This window comes from Strix uralensis, chromosome 16 (genome assembly GCF_047716275.1).
Source record: "Strix uralensis isolate ZFMK-TIS-50842 chromosome 16, bStrUra1, whole genome shotgun sequence".
Lineage (NCBI taxonomy): Eukaryota > Metazoa > Chordata > Aves > Strigiformes > Strigidae > Strix > Strix uralensis.
Window position 1 is genome coordinate 20,968,899 of NC_133987.1, and position 12,671 is coordinate 20,981,569.

The 12,671-nt window shown below is 44.3% G+C and overlaps 1 protein-coding gene across 2 annotated transcripts; it reads right to left on the minus strand.

Moving 5' to 3' along the window:
• Positions 1 to 364: 364 nt before the first annotated feature.
• On the minus strand, positions 365 to 12,508 carry NSMCE1 (NSE1 component of SMC5/6 complex). 2 transcript variants are annotated; one of them, XM_074886242.1, is made up of 8 exons: positions 12,426 to 12,508; positions 11,245 to 11,388; positions 5,485 to 5,606; positions 4,577 to 4,654; positions 3,105 to 3,251; positions 2,065 to 2,181; positions 1,029 to 1,149; positions 365 to 591 (listed from the first exon to the last, which is right to left on the minus strand). In XM_074886242.1, exons 2-8 carry the CDS (start codon positions 11,360 to 11,362, stop codon positions 515 to 517), a joined length of 780 nt encoding a protein of 259 aa, XP_074742343.1. In that variant the 5' UTR covers positions 11,363 to 11,388; positions 12,426 to 12,508; the 3' UTR covers positions 365 to 514. The 2 variants fall into 2 exon arrangements, with proteins under 2 accessions (XP_074742343.1, XP_074742345.1); XM_074886244.1 differs by lacking the exons at positions 11,245 to 11,388; positions 12,426 to 12,508 and having other exon boundaries at positions 3,612 to 4,654; positions 5,485 to 5,542.
• Between the last annotated feature and the right edge of the window lie 163 nt (positions 12,509 to 12,671).

A 12,671-nucleotide genomic window follows, 5' to 3' on the forward strand; every position in this document is an offset into this window, starting at 1 on the left:
CCAAGGAAAAGATACGCTGCCCTATCTTTTGCCCTGGCAAGATCTAGTTCTTCTCTTCAGGTCACTCCTATGGGGAAAAGCATCCTTACATAAAACTGGAGAGTGAAGTGCTAGTGCTAAAAACTAAAAGAATCTTAAGGCTAATCTTAAGGCTAATCTTAAGGCTAATTTTCTCAACACTTTGCGGACATAAGCTGGCATTGCCCCTTCCCAGTCAAGCTGGGAAAATTCTTGCCCTTCCCAGTCAAACATTTGCATCCTTCGCTGCCAAACGTGCACCAACTCCCAACCCAGGAATATGGAGAACTACAAAAACAAAACAGCCTCCCGGAAAGCTGTGCAGGCATAACTCTGAAGGAGAGCAGGAAGGTCAATGATAGTTTTATTGTAAGATTCATAAAACTTCAGGAAAAAAGAAGTACACTGAATAATACACTGTTACTAAATGAATACAGTCTGGCTATTCTGCAAGAGTGGGGAAAAAAGATGTCACTGAAAGCAGGTTTCACTATCCTCATCGAGTGCTGAGAGTGAAGCTCTTCTCTGCTCTCCGTGTTCTGGATGGTGACTGGGAGTCTCTTGGATGTGTACCTGGAGAGAAAACAAAAGGAAGGTTAATGAACACCACAAAAATGCATTATATTGTATAACCTCTATATTTTTAAAATGTTTTCTACAGTCCTGCGTGCCTGTTCAGAATGTCCAGTTTCCCTGGCTAAATAGAGGAATTCCGAACAGATTGTGCTCTTCTTAGAAGCTCAGTATTTCCAGAAGTTTTAGTGTCGCATTGTGTCTGTCGTCCCCCCCCCAGCCTCCACCTGCGCAGGACCCGCTGGTGACCGTTGGGCTTCCTCACGGCACGGCAGCGCTCATGTTGCCCGTGTCTGGTTACTGCCTGAAACGCAACTGGGGTCAGAAATGACTGATACTCAGCTACAGTTATAAATAATAGAGGCAGTGTCACTGAGTATCAGTCCATTCTCTAGTATTATCACACTCAATTTTTGTTAAAATAGCTTGCTCCGTACCTGGAATGTCACAAGACCAGGTGGTGTTACACTGTGGACATCGTGGTTCAGTCTGAGCTCTAAAGTACTTTCTGACACAAGGTAAATGCATTCCAGTTCCACAGGATTCACATACTTGGCTCTGAAATTAGAAGTGTTGATTAAAAAAAGATCTTTCTAACTTGTCCTTCAGTTTAATACAAAGTTGTTGCAAAGAGCAGCAGATACACAGTGCTCTATTCCAGAGAACACTTCACACGGTAGTTGGTGGATACTCTAGCGTCAAGGCTGGTAAGTGATAAAAGGAGATATTTTCCTGGAGACTAGGAAATACCATTTCCCTATATGGACAGAATTTAGCTTGAAAGATGACAATGAGCTATTTGGGTGCAATAAAGGAGACCAGTTGGGATGGGAAAAGTGACATGGAAACATGTTAGTTGGGAATATGAGAAGGTGCAGGGCCAAGGAGCAAGAGGATGCCGTAGCTTTGGAATAAGAGTTCAGGCTGTAACGACTTGGGCAAAACTAAACTGGTAACGTGCAGCTATCACAGTACAGTGCTGTAGCGTGGTCTCCACAAGCATACATGGTCATTCTGGAGACCCAGGCACGAGCAATTCCTGAACCAGACTCCCAGGGCCAAAGATGAGCGTGTGTCACGTGAGGACTGCTGGTTTTAAGGTCCAAAGACAAGACAGCGAACACTTAACTGTTGGCCTATTTAAAGGTAAGGTATTCGTCTCTACCCTGCTGGCTTTGGAAAGCAAGACAGCACAATAATGTTCCTCACGGGGTGAGCTCACCATCTCCCAGTTTATACTGGGGGATATACCACTCCAAGACAAGTTTTTTTTCCAAAGACAGAAGATAAAATACACTGAAAAAAAAGGGGGGGGAGGGGCGGTATTTTCTTTATATACATGAGCTCCGTTACCAACTTACAAGAGCAGAATTTTCCAGTGCCTGCCTAGTCCTTGGGAAGGTATCAGACACTTCAGCTATGACCACAGAAGCACTTGGGGAGATGCTGCTGCAGTAATAAACCCGACGTTACCTGGATGGCCAGGCTGTGACAGATGTTGCACTTCCTCGCCGTGTCTGGATAGTTGGTGAGAATGTACTGTTCCATCTCAATGATGCAGCGAGTATGCAGAGTATATTCTCCATTTCTCTAGGGAAACAAGTGGTGAAATGTATGTCTTTTAATTCCTTTTACCTGTTTTGACTTTCTAACCACCTGCTAGCAAGCATTTGACATCCACTTTTTTTCTGCCATTTTGAAGCTGACACCTATATAATGCAAAGCAAAAATACTTTTGAAGTAGCGTGGTTCATTTGTTTAGAGGATCAGAATAAAGATCAGACACCTTTAACAGATCTAGTCCGTGGAAGGTACAGATGAGCAAGCATGCTCTCCTTAACAGAGACATGCAGTCTGGGGACCCTCCATTTGCACATTAGTGGAAATTCTGCTGGCTTTCGGCAAATCTAGGCATTTACTGCTTGAGGAATCTTTGAAAACCTCTGCTAAATCACTCTAACATCAGTAAATGCGTGGCAGCAGGTTGAAATCTGTGATGCGATGAATCCAGAAGAGGGACTGAGGTCTCACTTGCCTTGGCAAGCACCTGCAGTGTCCACACAGTCGCTGACCTCACTTCCTCCCTCATGAAGTAAAAGAGATTTAAAGACGTGCACAATGGCCTGTGCACTTCTGGTACAGGAGTTTTCAACATGTTTGGCCTTGCTGCTCAGCGTGTTCTAAATGTAACTACCAGCACCCACCACCCTGGGAGCTCCCCCAGCTCCTGTCCAGGTCGCGCCAGCTGCTGCCGCCGTGCCCGGTTGCACACGCACCCCCCGAGCGCGGGTACGAAAAGCTGAACCGCGTTGTCCTGTACAGACCTACCGAGGGGCTTTTTCCTTGTAAAAGTACTACCTTTTTCTGAAAAAAATCACTGCAGCAGCAATAAGCACAGTCCCACAAAACCATTTCTGCCATCATTAAAGAACAGCTCTGAACCATCACATCCATAAGAAAATAATAGCTGGGCCTGTGGAAATACAAACACTTGAAAAAAATACAGCAGTTACCTCAGAAAGCCACTTATTCTCCACAAAAACTTTCAGCATTTGTTCTGCTTCCTTCTTCTTCATTTTCTTTGTCTTAAGTTGGTCAGCCAAGTTTAAAATATCTGTAGAAGAGGCAAAGCCATTTTCTGATAACATGATTAGGTCCATCTACAGAAAGAAACATTTTCAACTATTAACAAAACCCATGCAATCAGACACACCTTACAGTAATGTGCAGCTTTTTTAGCATATATACAGTATATGGCTTGAGCCAGAAGTGTAAAACAAAGGCCAAAAGCTGAAACAGTTATTGTTATCCTGACAGTTTTAATCTTTGCCAAGAAAATTTTTCTACAAACAGAACTGTACAGTGCTGCCTACGTGAAGCTGCATTCAGGGACCCTGGAGCGTACGCAGGGATGACAGATCTGTTTCTTTTTATCTGCTCTTTGTCAAGGTTCTTCTGAGGAAAAATCTCTCACTACTAAAGTTTGTCCACTCTGGAGTAATTAGTACAGCTGAACCTACCTGGCGCTTGAAGGTTGTAGCAGCATTACCAGTCTTCAGGAATCTCTGACTGGAAAGGTTCCTGCTGCTCATTATCACAGAGCAGGATGCAGTTTTCATGCCAGCAGTTAACAAGTGCCACGACAGGGCCAGCGCCGCGTTGCTGAGGTGGCTGTAAAGGTGCTTCACTGGTAATGGGGGAGGGCAGGGAAATCGCTGGGTACTATCCATGTAGATTAGACTTTTGCAGCTGTCACAGAATAGTCAGTACACCTCTCTTCCCAGTTTATACAGAAAATTTTATTTGATGAGTGCAAAAAAAAAAAGCTTTTAGAACTCTAGTGGCTGGAGAAATAAAGTCCTCAAAGTTCAAGACACTATGAGAACAGGTCACTAGAACACACAAGATACACAGCTGTGATCACAACTCATTATCAGTTGTTGATGAGAAATTAGACATCAAATGTCCTGGAAATTCAGCCCAATAGTTCTATTTGGAACTTCAAAAAATTCTCAAGTGTATGTTTTCTTGTTTAGAAAGCAGCATTCTGACTAGTTTATTAAACACAGAATTAATTGGCTAAGCAATGACAATAGACAAATGTTTCTATTCAAATCGGGAAATCGGACTTGTATGTTATTAGCATTAAAATCTAATGTGTAGACTAATGAAGCCAGTGAAAAACCCAGCAATCACAACTGAAAATCCTGAAGAAATGTGTTTGACGAAAAGCAGATATGTCAGGTCACTGACTCCAAGGAGCACCGCCCCGTTGCTGATTTCAGGTCACCGAGAGCTGACTGTCAACAGGGAATCGTTACCTGCACATACTTCCATCCCCACCTCCCAGTTCGATTTGGGATAAACTGAGGTAAGACAGTAACTGGTTCCTGAACCACATCTCCCTTCATTTCCATTTCCATTCACTTTAAGATGGTACCTTCACAAATAATGTGATTTACTAACTAATAACTGACATACTTACTGTTTTTCTGAACAATTCTAATTCATTTTCTGCATAGTCAGATGCCATTTTAGTTATTTCAGTTTCTGCCAAATTCACCTACAAAAAAAAAAAAAACCTGAAATCAAAGTGCCTTTGTATTTCTATACCATAAATTGTAAAAGATCCTCTGGCATAAAGAATAGATCATCTTACAATTAACAGAAACATCATTTCTTTAAGTGGTGTGAAAGAGGCTGTTCCTTACAGATGGCACTCTGTCCGTCCTTCCAGCCACATGCTCTCCACAGCAGCCTCTGCCCAGCCCAAGCTCTTCAACAGCCCAACCTCCCCCCCTACAGAACGAATACAGAATAGTTCTGTAGAGCAGAACAAATACATTGCACCAGGAGACTGTGCTGGACAGCAGCAGTAACTGTAGTATCACGCACATTTTTGTTTCAGTGTGACAAATAATTACTGACATTTCATATTCTTATTGCATGTGCTATTGCTACTTATTATTAGCTCAACTTAATTGGCACAATGACCCAGAAAGGTTAAAAGCAGCAGCTAATGTTGGAATACTTCCTGTATGGTCTTTTGAAATTACTGTATAACCTTCCCTCTCTGACATGCACATTGCAGAGCATCTAGGAAAACTTTTTATAGGCCATTCCTTGGCAACCCTTTTATGCTAGGTTGATTTTTGAGTAAGAGGAAAAGAAAACTAATGTTGAAGGGCTCTCCGTGGTTTCTAGTTTAAAAAGTCATCTTGAGAAAGAAAGTATCCCGTGAAAAGGAAATCCCACTTCAGCACAGAAGCAATGTTTATGCTAAAGAAATGAGCCGCTGCTGTAGCCCTTGCTGCCGCGTTCCCTTCCCGTGCACCCAGGCCGTCGCTTCCCTGTTCTACGAGGAGCTGCCTGCGTGACCAGGCACATCCTTACCAAGGCGTAATGTGCTCTGCCATCACCCTCCGACATGCCTTTCCGGATCTGCATAAACAAAGGCTGTAGATGGCTGTTAATAGTGGTGATGAAATAATCCAGTTTATCATGTGCATAGTAGACTGAAAATAAATAAGAAAAAGCACGTCAGGCAGATCTTTTTATGTTTTATCTGCTGAAATATTTTTTTCCTAGGTAACAGCTAAAAGTTAGTGGGGCAGAATTCGAACAGGTCTGTTATATTCAGCAGATGTATCATTTTCTTGTGCTGCTGACTACTAAGGCTTCAGAGCAGCTCAGCTCCTTAACAGAGTTCAGGGGGAGGATCCAGACATCCTGCCTCGCTCTTTGGAACCCACTGCATTAATCCATTAATTACAGTGACTTGAACTAAGCTGAACTGAAAATAAGACATGACCAGGAAAATTACACAATACAAAAAATATACTTGCTTTCTTTCATTTACACACAAGGGATTCCTTGTTTCTTTGTGTTTCACAAATTCATGGCATGTAAGTGATCAAGTTACATACCAGAAAGCTTAAAATTCTACTGTTGTAGAAATACGGGTAATATCTTGTGTCGTGTCCTACAAACAAATTAACTCGAGCAGAAGTTCTGTCCTGGCTGTAATGAAGATGGACTCCAGCCACTCTGCAGAAGCACGTGCTGTGGCTTTTGCTTGCAGCAGCACCAGCGCACACCCGCGAGGGCTCCCACCCACAACAAAACCACATCAGTGGCAAAACTCCTGTTGACTTCAGCAGGCTGGGGTTTAAAAAACAGAGTTAACAGAAAAATGATGATGTCTCAAAAATACTACTAGTTATCACTAACTTCACACTGTTCTCAGTTATAGGAGTCAACCACTTGTGTAACAGCATCAGACAGAGGTCCCACTCCCAAAACCCCACTAGGTAGCGTAGTGCAATGCAAAAACATCCGTCACAGGGTGCTCCTGCCCAGAAAGTTCAGGATTCTGATCTGTCAGACTCCTTAAGTGAACAAAACCAACAAAGAGCAAGAACAGTAATCACATTGAAGCAAGTGTAATTTTGTCAAATCGTCGTGTCACCTGCCTGGCACCTGTCAGCTGCTTCTGGTAGCGTACTGCAACACAACCTAGAGCAAAACCCATCAGACCGCAAAGGAGTTCAGGGAGGGAAAATACTGTTACTCAGACGGTGCAGATGGATTTTCACCCATGAACTCCAGTAAGAACTCACAGCCAAGAATTCAGTTTTAAAGTATAATCACCAAGCCACCGAGTGATGACTAACACCTACACTGCCACAATGCTGGTCCAGGACAACTTGAGACTGACACACCCAATCTTTTTTTCAGTTAACACAGGGAGTACTGAATTTTGACACAAGGGATACATTTAGTCTTTGTTACCAAAACATCTAAACGAGTAATTGATAAGCTTCTCTCCATTTTATGTTTCAATCCATCTACAAGGCATGTGATGTGCAGCAAAAAATATTTAGCAGAAAGTACGTCCTGCATTACATGGGACACAAAAACAGATTACCTCGTTCTGACCTTAAATTCTATGGGTAAGTAGATACAAATGCAGAGTAAAACCAGAAGAGTCCCTGTAGCGTGGGCAGCGTGGTGACAAGATACAAGAGCGCTACCAAGCCTAGCAAGAGTGTGGCTTCCACAACCAGTAATGGGAGGTGAGATGGGAGAGTGCAGCTTTCCACCAGAAAACCCTACCTCATCCTCACCAAAACGTTTCCTCAGCATTCACTTCTCCCAGTAGGAGAAGTCACTGAAGTGTAGTTACTTGAAAGCGTTCGCTGTGCTGTCACAAAGTACTGCGGAGGAACTACGTGATCTCGCTGCCTGTGCTCCCACTGATCTTCCCCGGTCCCTCTTCTGCCAGTGCTCTGTGATATTCTTCACTGTCTACACAAAAATGCCTAGTCCGAGGAGCCAAGAGCCATGTTTTCTTTTTCTAGTTTTGCCATATTTGATGCACTATAAAGCAAAATATCAAAACAACAGTACAGTGGGTTCTTCTGCTGTTTTGCAATGCAAACGCTTCTCTGATAAAACAGATGGTTATCTGCAAAAAAGGTAAGAAAAATTCCCCTAAGCTCTAGCTGAACTTTGCAGACAATATAAAAGCGTAATGAGCACCCTGGGTCACTCACAGGAGCAGCTGCTGGGGCTTTTCCTAGAATACTAAGTACTAAAAGGCCTGAGAAACATGTAAAGCAAAAATGCCTGTCTATTCTATGAGTCCCTCTTTCTCATGTATCATTAATTCAGTGGGTCTTTCAACAGGCGAGCACAAAATGTATTATGCTTAAGAAAGTGGTATGGCTGTAGACTAAAGTTGACACTAACAGTTATTTTCTTCCAAGTTCAGCCACCAAGCCCGTTAAATAAAATACAAAACATAGTCAAAAGCCAGTCTGATACAATCCCTGTTAATGAATGGCTAATCAATACACTCCTTCTGTACATCCAAGCAGGCAGGAAAAAAGTAGTTTTCTCTCATTCTTCCATTTTCCCTAAACATCCTTTCATATATGGACTGTATCAACCATTTTTCTAATGAACTTCACTGTAATTTAATACGCAGTTACATTTTATAATTTTATAAATATTACCTAATACCATCCTTCAGTAAATACAGCCATTGGTTTGAAAGGCAACCTGATTTTGTCCCTCCAAATTATCCTTAGGTTCATCAAAAATATACCAAAATAAAATATCTGTGTTTTCTGTTAACCTTCTGGCCTTGAAGAACGTGGCAAAGAAAACATTTTTGAATGACCATCCATTAAAAATAAAAAAAGTCATGCTATTACAGAGAGAAATGTGTTTTCCAGGTGAGAGGCACCATCTTTCCAGCTGTACTATTCAGAGTAGTGTAAACCCAGAGCTTCAGTTATTAAAGAACTTCAGCTGGCTTGGAAGACGGCAGGAAAAATAACTACAAACTCTCCTATTGTTACTGTTTCCTGATTTCAGGCTGGGGTCAGGGTCAGAATAATATTCTGTGCATCCTCCTCCCACAGCCAGTGTCTGGTAAGGGGATCCAACAACAGCCAACTCAGACACCACCATTTCCCAGACTACGCAGAGGAAGAGTCAGCTTGCACCCTCGGAGAACACACAAACCACCCCAGAACGGGTGCCTAGAGCGCCTGGTGCCTCAGCTGTTACGGAACGCTGGAGCTCTGCGAGATGGCTTTAACCGTGCCCTTCGGTTTTGCTGTAATGGTTCATAACTGGAGAAGCCGTAACACAATGCAGACAGAAACAGCATTCATTAAGGGATTCCAGTACAAAAGCATTAGCAATTATAATAACCTCCTCAACAAGCCTGCGGCTTGCACCCTGACTGGAGTGTACGCCTTCCAGTGGGCCTACGCGGCGCTTTGACAGACGTCTGGGGCTTTTCTTTCAGAGCAGATTTTAGCATAGACACTTATCTGCTAACAGGAAGCACACAGGTGATGATACACAAAAAAATAAGGTGTCTCGTGGCCAGAAGGCTTAGGGCTTTGAAATAAACCAGAACAATCGAATGTGCCGAACACCAGGAGGGAAAGTTTTCAGATCATTGCTCAGAGGCTGCACAGGCTGGTTACTGTATGACTTCATCTGATGCAGCTTTTTCATCCTTCTGTATTTAAGGAAATCAATGTCCTAGATAGGAGGCAACCCTGCTACGTAATGCTTACAACCTGCAGGAGAAAGGAAGGAATTCAAACAAGGTAGTTTTAGTAACATTAGCTTTGATCTGATTTGAAAATTATTGTTCTGATTGCACTGAACAGTCTTCAGATGTACTTGAAAAAACTACATAAAAATCAGAACTTCATCTAGAAACAGTCCGGTCAGGCCGAGTTTCCTCATAAAAATGCTATTACCATGATCTCATAAGTTGTGATACTGTTAACTTTGCCCCTAACAAGGATGGGTTTGTCAAATTGCTGGTTCTTTTGTTCATAAAACAAATGTGGGGTGAAGTGTTCCATTCAGTGAATCAAGTTCAACACCCTTTTGCCTCCCAACGTGAGAAAAAGCCTTCCTAGGTAGAGCATTTGATAAAACTGTAACAGTTCAAACTCCCACACCGTATCTGTGTAATTTCACAAACTTTTCCATTGCACTTCAACTGTCACTACGCAGAAAAAAGATCAAGTTCTTGGTAGGCAGCAGTTGCAAGGGAGCCATTTTTTTTCTAAATCCTTCTATTAAATAAACCTTCCTAACGAATAACTGTCAGCTCTTACTGCAGCACAGCTCACTGATCCTGCATACTGAAAACACAATCTAGCTGTAAAGCTTTTTTTCTTAAGGTTCTTTGTTCTTAACACACAACAAACTCATTACAGCCATGCTACTGGCTTAGGCCATCTCTAGCATTTATTCTTTTGCAAATCATAAGGGCTTGGTTTTCACAAATACAGGAGTAAACCTGTAAAAAGCAACGTTATTTTTCCACACTTCCATTTTTTCAGTGAGAAATTTGGACAGGCGCTGAAATAAGCTCTTTTGGCTCAGGAGTTTGAAAACCTATGAAGTCTGTTTGACTTCTTCTAAGGAAAACACATAACCAGCGCAATTGCCCAGAAGGGACAGCGCTCGTGGCAACGAAGCGAGGGGGAGCTCACAACAGGCCGTGCACATCAGTGACTACAGTCTCTGCTCCTACCAGAGAGAAAGAACAGTCAGCAGCGGTGATGCCGAGTTACCACCCTGGTTAGCCACCAGCAACCAAACAGTTCAGTTCCCCTGCAGCTGGCCCAGCTCTCAGCCTCACAGATAGCCTGAACTGACTAAACCCCCCAAATAACTGTGAAGGCTTTTATTTTTAAAGTCGTAAATACTAGAGAACCAGAAAATAACTTGAGACATATATTCAGTGCATATTCATCTCAGAATGTGTAATTTAAACATTTGCTGGAGTTATCTGCCTTTCAGTAGTAATGGTTTAAAGTCACTAATTTCAACAGCATCTGGGTATTTGCTTTTAAAAGGCACTTTTTGTTCTTACACATTTCCTTTTCAATTTTTTTCATAAATAAGGAAAAGATGAAAATTGAAGAATTTCATTCTTTCACTATCTTCTGGGAACCAGCACCTGACACATCGAATACCTACTGATTCATTAGTGCTAAACACATTACAGCTTTATTTCCATTTGTGCCCAGCACATTTTCAAATCAGTGAAGATGAAATAGAGATCTCTGATCTGTAAGCAGATCTCTGAAAAAAATCCTTATCGAGTTGATTGCACATTTCTGCACTATTTAAGTTTGAATGTGAACTTCAAACAGATTTGATAGTATACAACCAAGCGTGCCATAAAACTCAGCTTGGGATAGCGTATATTAAAACTAACCAGCTGTCCATGTAATTGTCAGACACGACAGACTTACTCAAGATGGGTAACACCATACACTTCACATGATATTCCAAAGGAAATCTTTCCAAATAAGTATGAAGGGAAACATTCTGGAAATTTCAGCACTATCGGTGTCAAAAATGAATTTTTTAAAAAATATATAACCTATAAAAAACATCTTTGCTAAAATAAAAAGTGCTCTCTATGAGTCTGACCTGATTAAAACTTAGTTTCCTCACTGCTGTGTTATTTGATCTTTTAGGAAAGAGAGAGCTCACATCATTAAAGTTTTTTAACTTTTTTTGGACAGTGTATGCTTTTCAGAAATCTATTTATTTGTAAGCTGTATCAGGAAAAAAAAATGGTTCTTCCATCTCCCAACATACCTTTATGGATTTCACAGCAGCACCTGTGTAGCTTCCTGGCCTCTGATCCTTCCATTATCCCGTGAGACATCAGGACCTGCAAGAACCGCCGATGAGCATCTGTCATCTGAGCTGCCATCGCAATACTCCACCAGGCTTCAAACGCTGCAAGAGGTGTAAGTTGGGATTAATGCACGCTCATGCAAATTAAAAATACACAGTCCAAGCATACAGAGGATGCCAACTAAACCCTCCAACATTGAATCAGGAAAAAAAAGCAGGTCCCCCAGGTTGTTCTCAGAATACAGATGGTGACTAACACCGAGGTTCTAGGAGAAGGATGCAAAACAAAGTCCAACAACTTTTAGCTACAGAATAAAACAACATAGGCGTTGTGCCGTCATACCTCCAGCCCAGCAACAGGCGTGTTGTATGTGTAACAGCCAGCAGAACACCTTGCACAGCTTTGTGTTAGATGCTTCTGCCTACTGCATATCCTGTCTAATTAGAGTGCAACTGACTTTGGACAGAAAATGCTCCTCTAAAAGTGCTGAAGAGCATCAGGGCTAAATAAAAGTATCTCAGGGAATTCCTTGACTGGAGAACAGCCAAATAATCGTTAGTAGTTCACAGGAAAAAAGAAGCTTCCAGACTCCTCCGAGGCAAAGGACCCAATGACGGACCAAACGCAGAACCCGCTGCTGCGTGCTGGGATGTTTAGTCTCGCATTGCCTTCCGCCCCGGCACACAGACGGTCTCTGAGCAGCCGCGCCGGGCCCATGACCGCGCTCCGGGGGACCAGAAGCGGGGACGCTGCCCCCGCCGGCCCCGGCCGCCCCGCCTGAGCGCACCCCGGGGCTGCCGGGCAGCAGCGCGGGAAGCCGCTCAAGGGAAAACGCGACGAAGCTTGGCCGGCCGCCCCGGCCGCGGCAGCTCTCCTCCTCCTCCAGCACTGGCGGGGCACCGGCGAGCCTCTGGCCGAGCTCTGGCCTGCCCCGGCCGCCGCCTCCTCACCGCCCGCTCGGCCTCGGGCCTGGGGCCTGGGGTCCGCCGCCAGCCGCAGCCACCGCTGAAGCCACGAGCAACCGCCCGAGAAACGGCCACCGCCGCCAGCCTTCGCCCCCCGCCCAGTCCTGCACCCCCACCGCCCCCGGCCTCCGCCGCTCGGGCCCCCGCCCCGCACTGCCCTCCCATCCCCTCACCCGCCGGCCGCCGCCGCTGCCCCCGCGCTCGGCAGCTCGTGGATCGCTGCGCCCGCCTGGCATCGATGGCCTCGGCAGGCGGCGGGGCGGGGCGGGGCGGGGCGGGGCGGGGCGGGGCGGGGCGGGGCAGTCCCGCCCTGTGCCGTGACGTACTCTTTGCGGGGCGGACCCGCCCCTGGGGCGTTATGGGGGGCGCCCCCCCCCCGCCCTGCCAAGTTCCGCCGTCCCGAGGAGGGGCGGGCCCGG

Bases quoted from the DNA above. Each gene is read 5' to 3' on its own strand.
- NSMCE1 (XM_074886242.1), bottom strand. From the start codon at position 11,362: ATGGCAGCTCAGATGACAGATGCTCATCGGCGGTTCTTGCAGGTCCTG. The intron at 3,252-4,576 runs GTAAGTATGTCA...TTCTTTCTGTAG, and splicing joins TAGAATTGTTCAGAAAAACA to ATGGACCTAATCATGTTATC. The intron at 592-1,028 runs GTACGGAGCAAG...TTTTCTCTCCAG, and splicing joins CTGGTCTTGTGACATTCCAG to GTACACATCCAAGAGACTCC.